Raw genomic sequence first — 23,423 nt, 5'->3', positions numbered from 1 at the left:
ACATAACAAATAATAGTTAAAATGAATCATAATATTAATGCTATAACACTAAAAATTATTTTTGTGTATTTCTCGCCACAAGTTGCATACTGTAGCTAGATATAAATTTAGATTTGTGTTCTGTTGAGGTGACTGACCGGCCTTAATGTGTAGATCTTGGCTCCTGATCTTTCCTGATGGGTTTTCCGCTGTGCAGTAGTATGTATTGTCATTGATTAGGTTACTAAAGCTGGATGGCAAGAAGCCATAGATCTGCAGCGTGCCATTGGGGTGCACATGGCGGATGCCTGGGACATCGTAGATCTCCTCGCCGGTGGCAAGGTACCAGCGCAGCGCGGCGGGGGGCACGGCCGCGGCAGGACACGGCACCAGTGCCCCTGTGGTGCTCGAGAACACTACCTCTTGCAGAGATGCATTGACAAAATATAAGCTTGAACGTAGATCTTCACCGAAAACTGAAAAAGAAAAGATGAGGAAAAGAGTGTGTGAGTACATTAATATGAACAAAGGAGTATCAATGAAATAAAGGTGAACAGTAAAGTTGAAATGTGTCATTTTTTTACAGATTAATATGAAGAGACAACTGTATGTCAAGTTAAAATAAACTATGATCTACTTTACATTAAAAAAAAATTAAAACTGAAGAACTATGCCTTGATAAAAAAAAAAGCTTTTTTATTATTATTATTTGGTTAACAATTTATTTAAAACAGATCATTGCTGTGAAATGGTAGAATGTCTTATATATATGTGTGTGTGTGTGTGTGTGTGTGTGTGTGTGTGTGTGTACAGTATATATATATTAGTGGTGGGCCGTTATCGGCGTTAACGTGCTGCGTTAACGGGAGACTCTTATCGGGCGATAAAAAAAATCGCTGTTAATCTATTCTCAAAGTTGGGTTGGGAGCTGGTTCTATACTACGCAAGCTATGATGATTTTCACCTTGATATTTTAGCGCGGATGTATACCTAGCCGGATCTGTAGGGGTTGAGAACGAGTCTTTAAACCTGTGTGTATGCCTACTGTGAAATTACCACATCAAACGTGACGTGCTAACAAACATGGATGCAGCTGAAGCCGCCGGGTTTGCTTCAGGGAAATTTTACTGTTTTTAAAGAAGCTTCCCAATGGAAACCTCGACAAGACGCACGCCTGTTTCACACATAATCCGTCTGCAAGTGCGTATCCAGTCCGTGTGCGTTTCGTATGTGGTGCTGAAGCAGCACGGACTCACACTCATTGTGCTTTCACACGGGACGCGTTTGCAGTCCGCTACTCGGTACGTGAACGATCGCTGCACTGCTCCTGGAACGCACTGACGGACCGCAACCGTGTGAACGCTGGAATCCGTTAACATGGGTCCGTAAAAAAAAAAAAATGAAATGCATACGCACTGCATAAGAGTATGTGTGAAACAGTCGTAAGGTTGTTTGCACCTTGTGCAATGTGGAATTCGTTAACAGCTTTCTCAAGCAGTTTGTGATGCATTTTGGAAACAGGAGAGGAGCCCCTGGTCTAATGCACCACCTGTCTTCAGAAACCCATTCTCAAAGACTTAATGTTACTTTTAGTCATTATTTTATTTGGGTAGCACACATATTCTGAATGCCTTCGGCAGAATTCAAATGAGCCATTTTAATCTAGATTAATTCCAAGATTACAGTGAGATTAATCTAGATTAAAAAAATTAATCTATGCCCACCACTATATATATATATATATATACACACAGTTGACTGGGATGGAAAAACAATCGATTTTCCTACAAATCACGTTTCAAACTAAATTTTGACAAACAAAATGAGACAAACAAAACTGTTTGATTGTGACCACTATTAAAATGTCTTTAGACGCTGGGGTATATTTGTAGCAATAGCCAAAAAAAAAAAAAACATTGTATGGGTCAAAATTATATTTTTTTCTTTTATGGCAAACATCATTAGGATATTGAGTAAAGATCAAGTTCCGTGAAGATACTTTGGAAATTTTCTACCGTAAATATATAAAAACTTAATTTGTGATTAGTAATATGCATTGCTAAGAACTTCATTTGGACAAATTTAAAGGTTATTTTCTCAGTATTTACATTTGTTTGCACCCTCTGATTCCATATTTTCAAATAGTTGTATATGGGCCAAATATTGTCAGATCCTAATAAACCATACATCAATGGAAAGCTTATTTATTTCAGATGATGCATAAATAAATTTAGCAAAAATGTACACTTAAGACTGGTTTATGGTCCAGTCTCACATATATATTTTAAAATGCTAATTACATTGTGATAAAATTAATACAATTAATCAAGTGAGTGGTATGCTTTTATTATCATTATTATTATTATCATTACTTTTATTAAACAATTTTATATATATATATATATATATATATATATATATATACACACACACACACACACACACACAGTAGTGCTGTCAAATGATTAGTCACGATTAATTGCATAAAAAACAAAAGTTTTTGTTTGCATAATATATGCGTGTGTGTTTCACTTTGTTTCCAGGTTTAACAGGACAACACTTATATATGTGAAACACAACCAAAAAATGTTCAAGACTGCTAAATGCTTTTCTTTTTTTCTTTCTTTTTTTTTTCTAGTGTCTTGATGAAAATCTCCTCAATGCTGTGCCACAGGCACTTTGTGAGCACTAATCTACGTTTGGCAGTAAATGGCTCACCAGTGACAGCTGGTAGTGTTTTCCCTTGGGACAAAACATTTTAGCACTTCAATAAATTTCTAACAAGGTTTCAAATTGCAGCTGTTTCAACCTTTTCCGAGGATCAACGGGTTTCACTCACAAAGCAGAAGGTACACATAGAAGAAGATGTGCATTCATAAACACATGTGCACCCACATGCTCAGATATAACACTCCAGTTGCTGGCACACTTGATGGGCAAACACAGACAAGCAAACAAACAAAACCCGCGAACAAGCGCGCGTAATGGTGATAATCTTTACTGTGGCAATCTGAGGCATATGGTACCAATCACCATTCAAGTGGCACGCTGAAGCAACCATCTGTTAAAATATCTTGTTTTGACAGCAAGAGGCTTGGCTGAGCCTTTGTTATGATATTAAAGTGTGTGAAAACATTCTAGCCTTTACGCAATGAGAATTTGCTCACTTACTCTTTTGTAAACCAAAGCAATCATTGTTGATCTTTATTTTAATTGGACTGATTAAGATTTTTTGCTACCTAACTCAAGTTATTCAACATTCTGCACTAATCATCTGGCACTTGATGAATTCATGTGGGTATGTTGGTTAATAGACGAGTGTTCTGTAAATGTGACTTCTGGTAATGAAATAAAGAAAAAAATAATAATTCCACGAGTGCTATAACAAATGAATAAATCCAAATAAAGATTGGAGACAGTAATTCATGCTTCTTCCATAATATGGAACCTTTTAACTCTGGCAACCCGCATAAGGTCAAGTCAGTCAAGTAATTTTTTTAACTTATCTACTATCCTTATCTACACAATTTTTTAGAAGAAAAAAAAAAGTCTAATTAAATGATAATAAATAAATAAATAAATAAATAAACTATTTATTAGACAAAAAAGACAGAAGAAGTCAAAGTCATGTGGTGCAACCAACATACTATATATATATATATATATATATATATATATATATATATATATATATATACATACACACACATATATATATATATATATATATATATATGCTAAAATTTTAATAAATAAAATAAATAATAAAAAAGAGAGAAACTGAACTTGCAGGTGAAAGTCAGAAAGTCAAATAAAGGTTGAATATGGTCAAATAAATACAACCATATGACCTTTTTTTTTTAAAGGCCAGGCTAGTTTAGGTTTTAAAATTTCATGTGGTTCAATTTCAATATTCAATATTTTAAAAAATAAATACAAATATACTGTAGATGCTGGCAGCCAGGGCTGCTGCTGGCCAAATGGGTGCCCTAAGCAGGATTGTATTGTTGTGCCCCCCTCCCTCAAATATTATAAAAAACTAAAACAAAAAACAACAACAAAAAACACTATATGGTTAAAAACAGAACTTTAATTAAATAAAAAAGTAAATAAATATATATATTTTTTTTATTGTTTACAAATTACAATTGTCTCTCAACAGTTACCTATGGCTATGACTTTATTAATACAGTTGTCCAATTGATTATATAATCTCAAGCATTCAGAACTCATGCAAAATAAAATTAAGCAGTTTTAATATGATACAACCATGGTTTATTTTTTTAAGGTTTGTGATGTCCACGTTTTTCTTGAAGAAATTACAGGGGCTGTGTCATCTATAGCAAAAAGCTGGCCTAAATTGAAATATTAAGTGAATATTTGAATTCAGTTGTTTGGCCAATAGCCTAAACAAGGATTTGATCGGCCTGTAAGTGTAGCAGCAGCAATTATCATTTGGCTCTCTTTGCAGGCATTTGTAATAACATGTTATGTACATATTTTTTATTTATTTTGTATTTGCCTACATTATGTATTTTAACAGAGTTCTTAACCAATCATTTTGCCTCATTGATTTTGTATAATGCATTTTAAGTCATTTTAAAGGTTATTGACGGCTTCTGTTTTTAATAATTACAATGTTTTGTTAATTATTATTTGAAGAAACAAAACCATGGTTAATTTGCAGTTAACATGGCTACAAGAACGATGATTTTTTTGTTTTGTGTTAAAACCATAGCTTATTTTCGTAAGGGAACATGGAAAGTCAGAGAGATAATTGGATGCGTTGTTGGTGGTGAAATTATTACTGAAATTAAAACATGTTATTAACATCAACAGCCAAAAAAGTTTCACAGGATTATGAATTTGACTGAAGTGATGCACGGGCTTCATTTTTACCTTTAACAAATGATTTACAATTTATTTCAATAAATATAAAAAATGTATAAGGTGAGCATTGTAGTTGACACCTAAATGAACAGTTTACAGTTGTTTTTATGACTAGTCATTCTCCACAAATGCTATTGAAATTAGGAAAAGTGTATACCAATATCGCATGTAAGTTTAGAGACAGTCCCTAAATTTGCGAAAATTGTACCTCCAACGTCAAGCCAACTTTATGGCAATTTTTTACCGTCATTCGTTTTCTTTCTCTGTGCTGAATTGCTAATGTCTTTTCGCCGGCATAGATGTCCATCCATCAATTATGAGCATTCAGGCAAACATGAGGTGCAAGAGGTCGCAAGCGCGAATCAAAAACTCCCTGGGAGATGCCCTACGCAAACTGCGTATTCTGCGTGTAAGGAGCGGCGGTACTGCTGGAAGCGATGGCAGGGTTAACGTAATGAACGGGTTACTCTAGGACATCAAGAATGTGAAACAGACAAACACAGAGAAAAGGAAGGATACATACATTTAGATTTAGCATTCTCAGCATCTTGAGACCACATTGTCTGAGTTTAGTGGAAATCAGATGAAAAGTTTGATGCATGCAGGTTTGAGTCTCATCAATGGCAGGGATTGTAGGTGGGAGGAGTGAAAGGCCAGCGGTCTTTTGCACCTTCAATACCACAACTGAGGAGAGACCCTTGAGCAAGGCACCAAACCCCCAACTGCTCCCCAGGCGCCGCAGCAATATGGCTGCCCACTGCTCCAGGTGCGTGTTCAAGGCATGTGTGTGTGTTCACTACTCACTGTTGTGTGTGTGTGTGCGCCCTCGGATGGGTTAAAAGCAGAGCATTTGTATTTTTTTATTTTTTTGAAGACGTTTTTAGAAAACCATATGAAACCATAATGAATACAAAAAGTAATTTCTCGGAATGTATTTCACATACAAAGAGCATACAATAACTTGGCATGCGTTTTAAACTTGACATTTAAAAGATTTTAAATAACACTGACAAATTAAAGATTATTTTAATTTATGACATATCAGTTTAAGAGTTGTGTTTGCTCTGAAACGGTAGCCTTCTTAAAGGCTTTTTTCTCTCTCTTTACAAAATAAAGCAGACAAAATTAAGTCAAAAATCTGAAGTTGCATCAAGTCCTTGACAGGGCTCCACATCTGAACAAGAAAACAGCACTTTAATACTCAACAACCCAGAGGAAAAATTTACATAATTTTTCATGAAATTAACCATAAAGACAAAAAGTGACAAAAGTGTTTAATAATGTATTGTGTGCATTCATAATTAACCAAGTTTTTTTCTCTCTCTTTGGGTACAGCTTTGGAAGAAAAACCGCACTCTATTCAATATTAAACTGCTCTCTCTCATCTTAAGGGCTGTGAGTCAAATAGGTCTACCCTTCCTTTTCTCTGGGCTGGGAGAGTGATTGGGATGGCAGTTGACTCTAATGCACTGGCCTTGCTTTGCCTCTAGGCCTTTAATGTCATGTTACCTGAGGCGTGGGTTGCACCTGATGGAAAGTGGCTAACACCAAGCCAAGGTGACTTTAGTAGGACATTTCAGAAACATGCACACAACTTTCATGAATTTTTTCCCCACATAATTAGCTGTGCACATGTGTACACACATGTACTCAAACTGAGATGTTCAAATATTGATTTCATTTCACATACAAGGTTTACCAATGGGTGTGGAAGTAGTTTGATGTTTTTTTTTAGTTTTCCTGTTTTATAAAAAAAAAAAAAAATCCAGGTCATATTCTGCCACAAAATCAAAAAGAGAAATGCAGTACAATAAATATTAACATAATATGTAAATACTTACAATTAATTTGGGTATTAATGGTGGTGATTTTAGAATAACTATTGCTGAATATTGCTTGTATTTATTTATTCATTTATTTTTGCATTACAGAAATCAACATTTTGGAGTGGAGGATTTCCTTATTTATAGTTTTGGGAAATTAGCTCAGTTTTAGATTATGTTCTGTGCTTCATAAGCATATTGTTAAATGGACAAAGTACGAATAGAATATATAATATTATAATATTAAAGAATATATAACTGTTTCGTAGTAGAAGTAGTAGTAATAATTATAATTTTCATAGTAGAGTATTTTTAACAAAATGTGCAGTCACTGTAAAGATAGCAGCCACAACAAACTCATACTGGTGTGTTTTAGTTCACCGGGTATTGTGGACGACACAAAGCAATCACAATCACACTGTTAGCTTTTTTAATTATATTTAAAGCAGCAGCCCTTCCAGCACACTCAGAGTCTAGATTCACTAATTTGTTTTCATTTACTCTTTTAAGTGGACTATATTAGTGGCATAATGTAGCGAATAGTGTTATATATAGTTCTATCTGCATCTGTCACCAACAATAACAAAAAAACAAAAAATTTGATTTCAGTTTTGATGGTTTGCTTTGAGGAGTACTTGTCATATGATTTGATAAATGCATTTTAAAACATGTAGTGTTGAAAAATCTGATTAATTCTGGCAATGAATCTAACGGTTCATCCTAAACAGACCTCACTCTCACATAACTTTCTAAAGTCTGGTTTATTCTAATGAATCGTTCTGTCCAAAACAGCACTCTCTCTATAGTGTTTCAAAATTCTGATTTGTTACATTGAACAAATGCTTTCATAAACAGCTTTCTTTCTCTCATATGTAGCGTTAGGAAATCATAAGTGAATCAGTAGATCCTAGATGACCCTCTCTCTCCTACGCAGGGTTGAAATGGGAGAAACCCTTGTTCATTTATTCAAAAACCCTGCCGTAGATGTTTTTGTGCCATGAAACAGATTAAATTATAAAATTATCAAAGCATAGGTTATATCTAAAATGATCTGGCCTTGTTTATGGATCTAATATTTAGCTACTTCTTGGTAGCTTGTTGTATAACTAAATACTACAAAGAGCTATTCTATAGTTTAAGTACTTTAAATTATGATTATGTAGCATGGAAAATTACAGTGCAATGTAGCTTCAGCCACACCACATTAATAAGTTTCCGATAATTATTGCAATTTGATATAAATCATACATTAAATGGCAGTTCTTAAAAAGTTACTGGCAAACTTAAACTTGCCAAATAAATCATTAAAGCATAAGAATCCATAAGATGGAAAAAAAGGAACAATTATATATTTATTTATACAACGTAACAAGCAGAACTAGCCACTGACTCAAATTTAGGTTGACTAGTCAATCACACACAACAAGAATTTATCATCTTTAACTAATCTCGTCTAATCAGCCATACCAAAGTATTTTCAGGGCCAATGAAGCATTTGATCTGAGCAAAGGTGCAATCAATGCTGATGAGGCAAACACTAATACAACAAATAAACTAACAAATCAATGCCCGTACAATACCATTCCAACTTGCCAATAACTAAATTTTGTTATTATTAACTTACTACTTGAAACACCTGTTCAAAAATCTTAATTTGTTACACAATCTACAGTAGCACATATTACACTCAACATGCACAAGGCAATAGACTTTCACCCTGTGTGCATGTAAAGACTCATTATTTGGTGTTGTTGATGATAGGGTTAGGGTTAAGGTAGGTCAGTTAAGAGCTAAGCTTTTTTCCACACTGCAATACCCACAGTCTACAGTCCAGTGACCATGCAATGCTCCACATACATCTTATGCTCAATCTATAAAACTTCACAGATAGGACAAATTTCTGTCTGAGCCAATGTTGAGCTGCTGGTTTTGCCAGGTCTGGGGAGCAGGGACAGCACTGTGCGTTCTGTCTGTGCTGAACAGGATCATGGGATATCTGTTTCACAATGACAGGCTGTGTCAGGGGCCTGGGGTAATTAAGGATGCACTCAGCACACTGCTTAGGGGGGCTTTGGGTTTGTGGGGCAGAAGGGGGAGATGGGATGATACAAGGTGCCGTATGGAGCGGCTGGGGACGGGCGACATGGACCCAGGACAAGGTAGGGGCGAGCGGGACAGGGTTTTTGCCACAGTGAGTATGCACTTCCCTCCTACAACCCCCACAGGCTTTAGAACTCGCAGCACTTGCCAAATGACTGTCTCCCAATTTGCTTTCATGAATATTAAGCAGGACATGACAGACGAGAAAAGGCCTGCCGTCTGCTCGCCTGTGATATGTGCAGACAGATCGGCTCTCTGATGTCAGCGAAGGGTAAAGCGTGCCGAGTGTGGCCCTGCGGTGTGCCTCTGATTCCCGTTGTCATGTTTTAAACGAGCGAACGTGAGCGGCTCGTTAAGAGCCGACTTGGCAGCAGGCTAGGATCGGAAAACGAAAGCGCTGTTGACTTTAATGTCTAAATTTGCCCAGCTGATGGCACAAACAAGGCTGTTAGTGAGGCAATTTCATTCTAAGTACTTCCATATTCAAAAAACGCTAAATCTATTAAGGCAAGTCACTTAGCCAAGTAAAGCAAGATCATATTAATCAATGATAGTGTCAGGTAGGATCTGCAGCTGAAGGCTACTGACTGGCATCGCTTAATTCCCTAAGTAATTAAGAGTTATCAAATTAATTTAACCTACAAGCTACAATACACACCCAATTCATTTCTAGCCATTCTTAGCGCACAAACAAAAGACAAACACAACTGCTTTAACACATTTGAATTCATTCTAATAAGCGCTATATATCAAAAAGCTTAAACAATTAGCTAACACCACATTTCAACACATTAGATTTTACAGCTTGTCTCAAGCTTTGTTTGGGTAGATTTAACTGATGAATGAGAACTGATGCTTGTAGACGGAAGAGGAGTTCCTGTGATGACACTTTCACAGTGTTTGCTTACTTTATAACAGATGAAGTGGATAAGATGCAAACAGATGTTTTCATTTAGCAACAGTTTCATCAATACTTTATGTACTGCTTAATACAGCAACTGTATGTACAAGAATAAAGTTTAGCCTATACAACTTCAATGCCAATAAAATTTAAAAAACATGACACAATACAGCATTAGAATTTCAAGAGAAGTGTTTACTGTTCTAAAATAAAAATGTATAAGAATGCAGTACTTTGATGACATATGTCACAGAGACGTAAAGTCGATGCCTTCTCATGTTGAATAAATTCCACATGCATTGCTTCAGTCAGATAACAGTCGGTCTGTGCAGTGTCGCATAAAGTCAAATGAGCATTCAGCCTCAGATGGCACAGCCAGGTCCATTCACCAACCACCTGGTACATAAAACATCTGGCTAGCTCTGATTGGCAGGCTTTTATTATGTTTGAGGCACTTCAGAAAGTGTTTTTTGTTTTTTTAAATATCACATCTGATATTTGATGGGGTCTCATATCAGATATCAAATGACCAGCAGAGCTTCAAAGACCACACTGGAACGTCAGTGCAGTCACCCAAGTTTGCATTGAAATCCATAAGGAAAATCAGGTCCTTCCATTTCCCAACTGAGCGTGTGATATTATTCCTTGTCCAGGAACCCATTGTCATTTATAGTTGGATAATGGCAATGTTCTCTTGGTTGGACCTCCAGCATGTGCCATCAAACCTCTACAAATGATACAGAAGTTTAAAGAACAGCCATGGGCCCTCTTACCTGCACTAACACTTACAAATCTACATTGAAGCTTGTGGACAGTGAGTGAGTACCTCATGGTACCATCACTGAAAGACAAATAATTTTCACAAACATTTGTGAACACTACCACATCATTATTTAAATTCATTTGTTTAACAGTCTATTACTATGGTGTAAACTGGGGTAAAACACAGTCAGAAATAGGTCATTCTTGGTCACCATACCAATTATAATGATAATAGTAGTTATATCACATGACTACTTATATATAAACACAATGGTACATTAAAAAAACCATAGTATGTCAGAAAAACAACAACAACAACAACATGGTTTTGTCATAGTATAATGAGTAGTACCATGTTACTTTCTGGTACTTTTCTGTCCCAATGATTAATCAAATTTTCTAAATCTTAGTTGTACTGTGTTAAGTTATTGTAAGCTGATTAGCTTGATATTAGCTCTATTTAAGTGTAAGTAAAATCTTATACAAATGTGTCTAATCAATCAAATCTGACTTCTAATCTTGGCGCTTCCTAAATAAAAGTCTGTTGTTGGCCAGCGGCAGAGGGAATAAAAATTAGGGTATACAAAAGCTCTTCAGTGGGAAGTCAAAACTCCTCTGTCAACATACAAAGAAGCCTCTATCCAATGGCTCAAAGGAAAGACTATGAGACCGGTGTCTAGAGAGGCCATCCTGCTTTGACGGTTCATAATGATGTAGAGCATCTTTACAAACAAGCATCCTGCCTTCATTAGAACCAGCGAGAGGTTCAACAAGAACACTCATTGTGGTCAGCGCAACCCCGGATAGTGTTTTTTTTTCTCCTTGGCATGTAAAACTGTTCTGGGTTCAGTAACAGACTTCCTCTGTGTTGGCTTTATCATGGTGCAGGTGTCTATTTCAATAGCATCTGTACACATCCGTCTATTTGAGCTTGCAAAGGCTAATTCCCAGCTCGGTTAGCTGTGTGCGCTAGTCAACTTGCGGCACAACGATGCCAAACATCACAGTCCACATCCCAGTACACCTGGTCATTACTGAGCTCTTATATAAAACAATATTTCATTATCTCTACAACAAAAATGCTATATAATGATTAATGACAACTTTGTAAATGAATTAGCATCTGTGATAAAATGCTAATTTGCTAAGATTTGGATTCTACCAGATTCAGTTTTTATTCAAATTCAGTAAATTGTTCAGAAGGTAAATATTTTTTGTCATATGCCTTAATAAATTCCATGTTTAATATTCTAAGTGTCAGCCTATTATCTTTTTAAGATAAGTTGCTGTAAGCATTTTAAATGACTCTAAATGTATGTAAGAACGTCTTAACACTTGACAGTCCAATTAAACAATTAGTCAATAAAATTATGTTTAAATATATATTTTTTTCATAACACTTTTACCATCTATAGAAGGCCCAGCTAAACACTGCATTATGGGATACAGTATCAGCATAGCATGGTCTGTTGCATTTCTCACATATCTTACAAATGTATTAAATCGTTACTTTGCAGAGAATACATACAACCTACAGCAGAAAAAAAGTAAGAGTAATATCGTATTCTGAATATAGCCAATATGTTGTAGCAACAAATAATGTCTTAAACGTGACTAGGGTACTTTATACAAAGCAGCAGACGAATGTTAACTTGCTATGCAACTAATCATATCACTGATGATAAAATAGCTTTAACATTAATAACAATTAAATATCTTGTTTAAATGTAATGTCTTGTTTAAACTGTTAATCCAGTTTGGGTCATTGATTTCGCCACAAGACAGTACTAGGCTTTTTATTATTATGGAATTACTAAGAAATTGAGCTTAAGCTGTTACCATGAAGTGCATATTTTTGCAATTACAAATTAAATTATTCAGAATTAAGCACAATTTCTCACAAATTCACATTATCTAATGCAATCAATTATTTTTATTATTATTATATAATATAGTAATATTAATATTTTGAATAATAATATTTATATCATATAACAAATATTATTATATATAACAGAAAACAAGGCAAATACATTTCAATATATATATATATATATATATATATATATATATACACATTTTTATTTTAAGGTTATGTATGACCTTTTTATGAAATGGATGTTTTTTTGTGTGTGTGTGTGTGTGTGTGTTTTATTTTTTTTGTATCAGAGTGGTGCATGTCCATCTGTAGGCTACAGCACTGTAGTGTTTTCTGAAAGGGAGGACAGAGGACACAGTGCACCCCTCCCCAGCCCTCTTCTCTGCAGAGTGTTTCTCTTCTCATTTCAGGTTGACAAGGGTTTTTTTTTTTTTTTTTGTTCATGTGTGCTAGCAAGGTGACAGGAGACCACTGCTCCACACAGCCAGCCAGCCAACCGAGCAGACACAAATATATTCAGTGCATTTAGTACCCTGGATTAATCGAATTATAATTTAATCATCTGATCAAACAGCAATTAGCATAATCACTTGTGGGGAACAGCTGATAGAGGAGAGAGAGCAACACATAATAAACCTCAGGCAACTGCCGCTCTAATGAGACATTTAACTGCTAAAACACACATCAAAAAGCAACATCTTCATGCTTTCTGGAGCTGAGACAGCAGTTATGAATTGAAGGACAGCAATGTGTTTCAAATGCAGCAGTTTAACAGAGAAATTGTGCCGAAAGGTGCAATAAATTATTTTAAAGACAAAAAAAGGTCTATCCATTGTGCAAACTGAGAAAGATTATTCTGTAGCATTAAAAAGTATAATAAATATGTAATAACAATATGAAAAATGAATGGTAATGGTAGTTTCTTTCACCATAACACACTGTGATTACCATAAAACTGTCATCAAAAAATTTATTAAAATGATTAAACTTAAAGCTTCTACCATTGTTTATTATAATTTTACAGCTGTCTAATAACTAGGGTATTTTGTCAGAAACTATTGCTATAATGGTAAAGTCTTGGACAAGGACATGTGAAAACCATACTGATCCTGGACTTGTCCTGTTCATACTGATACAGCTGATATGGTTGATGGCATATTTGCAGTCCTGTGACTAAGATACTATGGATAAAATTTCATTCTCTGAAGATAATGTGACATGAATAATGTTGAAATGAATAAGAACAAGACAGTGTCATGGGTTGGTCAAATGCACATGTGCACACATACATACAACGAAAAGCAGACATCTGGCAAAAGTGCTCTGAAAGGGGGCAGATAAAAATACCAACCACCAACTTGGTCTTACATCTTACGGTCTATGCCATGTTTAAAAATATATCACAAAGTTGAGAAAGCAAGCGCTGGTCATTTGTCACCCTGTCACTATCTCCCACCTAGGTCAGAGATACCTCAGCCTACATTCCTCTCTCTGGGTCTTATTTTAAAAATAACAAGACAGGGGTGCAGAGAAAGCATATGAATAGAGAGATGCACAGTAGAGACAAAAGTCATGTGATGCTATCATACAGAAGGCATTGATGATAGACAGATCCATTTGGTTGATATCAGGCAGATATCACTTCCACATCTGGGAAGCATAAAGCATTAAACAAAAACGAAAGACCATTTTCTTCTTTCTTCTCATAATTTGAGAAGAAAAAATGATTTATACTGCTTTTGTTAAAAAAAAATCCATTTCAAAAGTCTCTTGGAGGCATTTTGAGAGAGTAAGTTAGGTGTTGATCAAAACAGAAATTTGTTATTGACAAGATAATTATTTAATTTGAAATTATTAATTTTTTTAAAGAATTCAATATTATATTTTCACTGTAAAAATACTTCAACATTTGTAGCTTTCTTTGCTTTTTCTGACTTTAAGATTACAGGTGAGAAACCTGCATTTTGCAGCCACCAGTACATGCAATAAATAATTACATTTAAAAAACATTTAAATAAAACAAAACCTAGATGATTATCTTAAATGTGTATGAATTTGAAACAAAATATAGTTTTAATTATATAAATCCATATCTGCCTAAATAATAATATATGTGCATTATTCTAATCATACAAAATAATTTAATAATTGAATTCATAGTAAATGAAACAAAAGTTCATACATAATAAATAAAAAAGACATCATAATGTGACAGGACTACTATTACTCCATGTTGTCTTCAAAATGACCTCTAAACATGTTTGTCCTCTGAAGAACTGAAACAGTCTCAGTCAACGAATTATTATATTTTTTTCTATAATAATATCTATATCAATACAGCCCATTTTAATAGTCCTATAGCATTTAGGAATTGTATTGACATCAGCAACACTTCAAATTACAATCCTTCTATCATACTAAAGTGATAAAAAAGTAAATACATACAAACTGGGTAATCTAATATTATCCAAAGACAAACGGTGAAATCAGTAGCTAACATTAAAGTCAGTGGGTGGTTTGACTCATTCAAAGTCTCGTCTTGATGAAAATATCCTGTTTAACCACAAAAGCAGAAGCATCTATTGCATGAACTGCATTAGTAAATAACCGAACAAAAAGAGCACAAAAAAACATGTTATGCTGCGTACATTGGGGTGGGGGGTGGGGTTGTTAAGGACACCAACTCAGAATCTTTAAATAGGTAAAAGAGGATTGCAGGGCACAAGTCTTACAGGACTGTCTAACAAACTTGAACAGATGGGCCTCTAATCAGCAAACTGCCTTAATTGCCCCCAATAGATTAACTCCCACCAAACACACAGTTCCACACAGCCAAATTTACTCAAATCATCTGTGCATTTCTCCTTAGACTCTTGAAGAAATCCCAGTTAAACATAAAATAAAGTCATTATTCTGACTCATATCACTCTGATTAATTTGTATAATTCTGTTAGTATAACAGTTACTGCCCAGACGTACAATCCCAATAACAACAGCAGCATGTTTTAATACAGGATTAACACGGCTGAGATTATAATCCGTTGTGCCTGCGTGTGACTGTATGTGTTTTCGTAGACAACAAGTGACGGATTATAATTTTCAAGTAACAGATCTGTGGCACTTACATTGCTCATCCCAAGCAGCTTTTTGTATTTACTATTTTCTGTTTTGCTGTAAATCAGGCATTCATTTTCTTACTGATATTCTGTTATTAGATGTCTATAGAAATTCAATATATTACAGCAATATAGCATCTCCATTTCTTTGCGCAACATGGCTATCATGCACAAGCAACAGTTCTAGGGTCTCTTTTTACTTACAGAAAAAAAAAATCAATCGGTGTTAGACAATACTGCACATACGACTAAAAGAAATACCATCTTAAAATGTCAGAAATATATATATATATATATATATTATCCTTTTTATAATGTGATTGTTGATACAAAAACACTGTTCCTTAATAAAATAGCAATAGATGAATACTAAACAACCTGCATTCAAACCAATAAGATACATCTTCAATGCCCTTTTATTGTACGTCAGGGGTCATTCATGCACACAACGGCCTTATTTGATACGCGACTATGGCTCTAATAATAGACGTTTCCATAGTGACAGGCCAAGCAGCATGTGATAAACCTTCCAGGCTCAAATTTTCTAGAATACAACTGCTTTCTGAGATGAGAAAGTAGCCACTTATAATGGGAAGTTTGTTTATTCTTAGATCATACAAAAGGACAGAAAAAAAAAACTTACTTAGTTTTATGTATAACTTTTCCACAATGACTAATATAGCATATTAAGATGTCAACTGCAAATTTAAAATAAAGAATTATGTTTTAAAAGACTGCCAGCTGTACACTAATCACATATGTGCTGATTTTATAAGAATACATGAACAGCAAAAAAAACAAACAAACAAACAAAAAAGATAAATAAATAAAATAGCTAAAGCACATCCAGCAAGAACAGGAAAGCTAACAAGCGTCTCATTTCACTGTCTGCTCTGTTGGGTAATGGTGACTGATGAGTTCTTACTGTTTTTTTATGAGTTTCAGCTGTGGTAGGGTGGCGCAATATCAATTCAAAGTTATTACAAAATGCATCTCAATATTTTTTATTTCATATTGGCCCGAAGTGAGAAATGCCTCAGAGAGCTTTGTGTTTCAAGCTCAAACAACAAGAGTAGGGGTGTATTTATCTCCCTTCTCTGAAGAGGAGGATTATTTATGTTGTTTTCTGAGGTTGAGCTTTCGTAACATCCTCACCGCTTCAAAATGACTGCCATTCAAAGCTTCACATTGAGGACTCGTGCCAGCATTTGCCAATAGCCATTTTACTTCAAATCCTCAAACCATTTTAATCTTCCAAGCACGGGTCTCTGTTCCTTTCTTTGCATCATGCAGTAACCTTCCCTCGACAATGTCTGTCTGTCTGGAATTTTTTGAAGAGATAAGTCTCTTTTCCCGTCTCGCTTCATTCTGTTTTTCCCTCCATGGCTCCCTCCTTACGTACACACCCTTCCATGTTTGCACCTATTGACCATCTCTCCAGTTTAGCCGAATCACACCTTTTTACACTTGTGTGAAGGTGCAGTATTAAAATCAGGTAGGAAAGATAGGAAAATCATGCTTAAGGCACAATTGGATTCATGAAATATAAAGATGGCTTTAAAATTTCTTGCTGCACACACATGCATCCACGCAGGCGCAGTCCTTATGTACACACACACATACACACAGCTATTAAGGCGTTGTGTAGTATTTTTCAGCGACTGCCCTGCATTTATCTTATGGATCATATATATATATATATATATATATTTCTGAAGAATTTGTACACCACTGATTTAATATAGGCTACTTCATATTAGGGAAAAAAATGTCTCACATTAGATATGCAATTTAGAAAGTATGGTCAGCAAGCTATTTCAAACAAACACATAATCTGTTTTTAAAGACTAAGTAATTTTTTCAAATACAGCTTTATGATTTGTGTTTTATGACCTGTTTTATCATTTGAAAATGATTAAATTATATAAAAAGGAAATAATTTTTTTTTTCACTCCCCTCCAACCACTGTCAGGCTCAAGTGCACAACAGAATGTTACAAAAGTAACTGGATGTAATAATTTCATTTGAGGTGCCCATCTTAAATGTTTAAATATCCAGTGTTAATTATCTGCCGTCAAATGACTGTGCTTATACAATAAACCAATTAAATACAATGCCTCAGTTTATTTACCCCCCCCCCCCCCCCCCTTTTAAATAAAGCCTTTATCAGTTAAACAAATTATTGCCGTCCATAATTAAATTACATTAAGTTGATTTAAAAGAGTTATACTGAAGGGGGAGGGCGCAGCACACATAACGAATATTAAATACGTCAGTCATTGTGGATAAAAAGAAGAAGAATATATTTTTAAAATAGACTGCAACGTTGAAAACGAAAAGCGAATGGATGAGTAGCTTCTACAACACTCAGTGTGGTAAACAAGAGGTCACATTCATTAACATCTCCCCATGCGTAAAACAACCGACAAGAAACCTGTGCAATACCTGCCGGAGGCTCCTGTGTGTGCACAGGAATCATTATATGGAGCTTTTGCAGTACGCGGCGCTTATATAGTGCTGGCATCATCAAGGCCATAATGTGACTAATAAAGTGGTTTTACAAATGATTAGAGGAATGATAGTCTCTCAGCCTAGGTGACCACCCGTGAAGCCATTCAAAATTTTGAAATACTTTGTCCTACAGTACACCCTTTACAGAATGTCCTAATGAGAGTAAATTAAAGTTTGAAATTATAGAAGAAGAAAAAAAATCAAGACTAACCATTCAGGATGCTCTGGAGAAAGAGAAATGCCAATATCCACATGCCCCGCTGCGTTCAATCCCCAAGCTAGATTTTCCTCTTTTCACTCCGCACACTTTGTCCACTTCTTTTTCCTGATCTCCCACTCAGAATGCCAACGGTAAGGTTAAAACAAAATTCAGTCCAGATTTCCTGTGCCAGTTACTTGAGCAGATCTCCACGGTGCGTATTATGTGTGCGCTTTTGCGCCCGGTCGTTGCGCATGAAACATGTGCGGATGTTCTAGTGTGATTGTCTTGGTTAAAGCTCGAATGCTCTCCGGATGCTGCTGTGCTTCAGGGGTGATGCTGGATGCAGGTGCGATGCTGATTCAGGAGCGTCTTTCAACAGAGCAGGTGGCGATGGGGAGCAGAAAGAAAACTTTCAAAGCAAATGCGACGGTGCCGTTCAAGTGTGTCATTTAAACGAAGGGGAACTAAATATTTTTGAAAAAAGGGAAGAAAAGGAACTAAACAGGGGAGAATAAATCATAGATGTTTAATCAGAAATGGGAATGGAAAGAAAGTCCGGAGAAGCTGAAACGGCAGGAACAAAGGTGAGCTCCCAGAGTCAGACCATCTTCTTGAGCACCTCTCGCCGTCCAGCAGGCTGCAAGCAGGCGCATCTTCCTCCTGCGTGGCGCTTTAATCGCATTGGTTCGTGTGCTGCTAACCCTCTCTGCCTCATAGCATTAGAGAATAACCCTCTCTCTCTCCCCTGCCTCCACAGCCCGGCTCACTTCTCACTGCCTTAAAGGAGCCGAGACACTCCTCTGAAGGCTGAAGGATGAGGGGGACACACCTATTTCAGGTGCGCTCTTAGTATGAAAGACAAATAAATAAATAAGTCCCGCGCGCTGTCTCGCGAATCAATACCAACAAGGTGGCAAAGACCTTCTCCAAGCATTTTCAGATTCTCAATTTTTACTTTTATTGTGTATTAGTCGTTGCGTTTTACGTTTGTTGAGCATTCCAAATCCACAGAATAAACTTTTATCGTATATATTATATATATATATATATATATATATAGGTTCAACATGTGCAGCCTTTCTCTTATGGAAAATATTTAGAACTTACCTTTTTATTCAAGGTATAGCCTACAAAGTTCTGTCAAAGCAGTTGAACTGTTGTGTTTGACATGGTTCATATAAGTGTAAGAATGCTCATAATGACTGTAAAAGAAACTTACCTCATTTCAAACCATGTAGACAAATCATGACATCATTCATTTATTACATACCATGTCTGAAAGATCAATCATTCTAATTGTGGAAATGTCACAGCATAATTTTATAAAAAGTGCAGGGGCAAAGTGAATTTCAGAAATTTTTGCCCTTTGAATCAGTACCCGTACACAGGGGCATAGCAGCCAATTTAAAAGTGGGGGGACAGCGTTATGGTGATGTCAAACAAAACTGATGTTCATAATAATAAATTCTAAATAGAATACCAATTGGCATTTTACAGCACCCAAGTGGCAATTTTGGGAGCATGCCATGATAGCTTGGAACCTATTTTTGTGAAATCATACTCAGAATTTAAAAATACCGAAGGACTTTGAGACCAATGTGATACCATCTATACTTTATTTTTATGAAATAAAGATATTTTCTGATATTTACAATATTTCAGTTACACTACATTTGAACAATAACCTACTTCTTAACAGTTGGACAAAAACAAGTGTTAAAGGGTTAGTTCACCGAAAAAGGAAAATTATGTCATTAATGACTCACCCTCATGTCGTTTCAAACCCGTAAGACCTCAATTTATCTTCGGAACACAGTTTAAGATATTTTAGATTTAGTCCTAGAGCTCTCAGTCCCTCCATTGAAACTGTGTGTATGGTATACACACTGTCCATGTCCAGAAAGGTAATAAAAACATCTTCAAAGTAGTCCATGCAGGGGCGGATCTACCGGGGTGGCATAGGGTGGCAAATGCCACCCTAAAAGAAAGCCTTGCCACCCGTGCTGCCACCCTAGTTGGCAGCAACGAATTAAAAGTTATGGCCAATTTGAAAATTTACGAGCGCGAATCTCCAATGCCGACTGCAGTGAATGCTGCAGCATAAGAGTACGCCAGAGCGACAAAAGACTTGTTTGGAAAACTAAAAAAAAGTGTGCGCGAAGCGAGCGAACCAGGAGTCGCGAGGAGACACAGGAGGAAAGAGTTAAAAATGGATCTATCAAGAAATGAAGCTATAATGAAAGCACAGTGCTAGCCTAGTTGTGTAGTCTTATACGTGATACGTTGCCCACTTTTAAAAAGCGTGAGGATACGTAACAACTTTGTTTTGTGTCAGAACTTTCACATTCATTCATAAATTCACCCCGTCTGTGTTTGCGAAGCGACAGGGATTGAATCGCGGCATTCAGTCACAAATGGAACTTGCTGTATAAAGCAGAATGTCACGGAATTCTGCCATTTTTGAAGGAATAAATAAAAAGTAGGCTGTACATTTAATCAAATCTCGATATGAACTACTGTCTTAAAGGTGTTGTTATACACGTCATGTTATACATGTTATATTAAATGAGTGCTCAATATGTGCTCTACTACTACTACTACTACCACACACACGTATAAACAGATAGAAACTGCAATGTCTTTACGACAACCTGTCAAAATAAAATTTTGGTATAACAAAATTTTAACAGAAATATAGTACTATTGCACAATAGAGTGTGCTATACTTCAAGTAGGCCTAATAGCTAATAATAATAATAATAATAATATAATAGTTAATAATAATAATTTATTAAAAACACAAAGAAACTCTGTCTACAACCCACCTCTACAAATGTCTACACAGTAAAATATACTTAAAAAAATCTACCAAAACATTATTTTAAAGGAATATCACACACGTTTTCCTAGATGTTTTAATTTAAACTTGCCAAAACAATAACACCATATTTTTCAAAAACAATTTCTAAAAGTACATTTGCATTTGTATAATGTTTGTTTATTTTATTTATTTATTTTTTACAGTTTGCTTCCCCTCTCACACATCTGCCACTCATCATCTGTGTCTTAACCTTAATGTCTTTCCTGTGATAATGCCCCTTACTTCTATCACACTTCTATCTCCTATTAAGTGAGATCACATTGTATGGTCACTTATTCCTTATATGAACTGTTTCAAATGCAAGACATTGATTGCATGAGATTAAGTTTGTAAATGGCAGCCTGTACCCTTTTGTAGTGTGTACATATAGTATTTATCATCAAACTGTGATAACTGTGACTAGATTCAGTATACAGGTGCTGGTCATATAATTAGAATATCATCAAAAAGTTCATTTATTTCACTAATTCCATTCAAAAAGTAAAACTTGTATATTATATTCATTCATTTCACACAGACTGATATATTTTAAATGTTTATTTCCTTTAATTTTGATGTTTATAACTGACAACTAAGGAAAATCCCAAATCCAGTATCCCAGAAAATTTTAATATTGTGAAAAGGTTCAATATTGAAGACACCTTGTGTCACACTCTAATCAGCTAATTAACTAAAAACACCTGCAAAGCCTTTAAATGGTCTCTCAGTCTAGTTCTGTAGGCTACACATTCATGGGGAAGACTGCTGACTTGACAGTTGTCCAAAAGACGACCATTGACACCTTGCACAAGGAGGGCAATACACAAACATTGGTTTGTTTAACTCAGAGGGAGTGTCAGCCACACTAAAAAAGTTAACAGCTTAAGTCATTTGCAGATTAATGCTTATTGGAGACGTGAACCGCTTTAAACGATTCAGTTCGATTTGGTGAACTGGTTCAAGAAGATGCGGTTACATCGAATGATTCGTTTGCGAACCGGATATCACTACACTGTTGTGTTTTGAAATCTGTCACAACAGACACGGAAGAGAAGACAATGCTGAATAAAGTCGTAGTTTTTGCTATTTTTGGACCAAAATGTATTTTCGATGCTTCAGAAAATTCTAACTGACCCTCTGATGTCAAATGGACTACTTTGAAGATGTTTCTCTTACCTTTCTGGACATGGACAGTATACCGTACACACAGTTTCAATGGAGGGACTGAGAGCTCTCGGACTAAATCTAAAATATCTTAAACTGTGTTCTGAAGATGAATGGAGGTCTTACGGGTTTGGAACGACGTGAGGGTGAGTTATTAATGACATAATCTTTTTATTTTTCGGTGAACTAACCCTTTAAACTGTATGCACCTACTGCCATTAAAAGGAGTCTGATGGAATATTACCATGATCACCCACTGGCTGGACACTTGGGAATGTCTAAAACAATTGCGAGGCTCAAGATGCGATTTTATTGGCCAAAGTTGTCTTCGGACGCAAAAAATATGTACCCTCCTGTACTGTCTGTCAGTTCACGAAACCAAGCCAAAGGAAGCCCGCTGGGCTTATGGTCCCTATATGCCCACAAAGACCTTGGGAGTATACGGGTGTGGACTTCATGGGTCCCTTGCCGAGCACACCCTGCGGGAATGCGTACATCTTGGTTTTCGTGGTCTACTTTTTGAAGTGGTTGGAGGTTAGCCACTTGGCAACTTGGAAGCAACAGTCCAAGTTGCCGCAAGCAAATAACTTAGTGAGGTCTTTGCCTGGCATGGCACGCCCACTTCCCTAATCTCGAATAGAGGGGCTCCATTTTTTAGTGAACTCTTCAATCATGTACTCACGACTCTGGGGTCAGAACACAAACTTACCCCAAACAAATGCAACTGAGAGGGTGATTCGGTCACTGAAGACTGCCATCCATGCTTATGTCTGCACCAAGCACATGGCATGGGATCATTACCTGCCCCAAATTTGCTTTGCCTTGAGAACTGCACCACATGAAAGCACTGGCCATAGTCCATCCATGTTGTTGTATGGATGTGCAGCCACAAATAGGAGATTAATTTGACCAGAAAACAGTAAAAACTTAATTAGGCTGCATCAAAAGCTAAATCAACTATCCTTACTCTCCACACCACTGCTTGTGTTACTAAAAAATTGCACTGAATATTAATTTTTAAAATTTGGAAACTTGGCCATGTTAGTTAGTAGGTATGATATTGATCAGCTATTTCACTTACTTTCAGTGTAATGCATTTTCATGTTAATGATACTGTTTAAGGATGTAAACAATACATATGCGGTGTATTTGGCAGGATTAGATGAACCCACTCTTTCCAAACTTTAGGACACCATTTATAATTATTTTAGAAACATTAAGCATATTATGTGTTAA

The 23,423-nt window shown here is 35.9% G+C and overlaps 1 protein-coding gene across 4 annotated transcripts in view; it reads right to left on the bottom strand.

Annotated features, from left to right (window-relative positions):
- Positions 1 to 19,004, bottom strand: part of LOC132122962 (cell adhesion molecule DSCAM-like) — a 141,148-nt gene extending 122,144 nt beyond the window's left edge. For 2 of the 4 annotated variants that reach the window (XM_059533491.1, XM_059533493.1), the window contains exons 1-2: positions 18,173 to 18,970; positions 138 to 455 (exon numbers count right to left, since the gene is read on the bottom strand). In XM_059533491.1, the coding sequence (XP_059389474.1) occupies positions 138 to 455; positions 18,173 to 18,215 (361 nt within the window). In that variant the 5' untranslated portion in view covers positions 18,216 to 18,970. Of the gene's footprint in view, positions 1 to 137; positions 456 to 18,172 lie in introns of all 4 variants that reach the window. The other 2 variants (XM_059533494.1, XM_059533492.1) reach the window with 2 other exon arrangements.
- Between the last annotated feature and the right edge of the window lie 4,419 nt (positions 19,005 to 23,423).

The sequence above is a fragment of the Carassius carassius genome, chromosome 41 (assembly GCF_963082965.1).
Source record: "Carassius carassius chromosome 41, fCarCar2.1, whole genome shotgun sequence".
In the NCBI taxonomy this organism is placed as follows: domain Eukaryota; kingdom Metazoa; phylum Chordata; class Actinopteri; order Cypriniformes; family Cyprinidae; genus Carassius; species Carassius carassius.
Note: the sequence above shows the minus strand (reverse complement) of the source record. Positions and strands in the feature narration are given on the sequence as shown.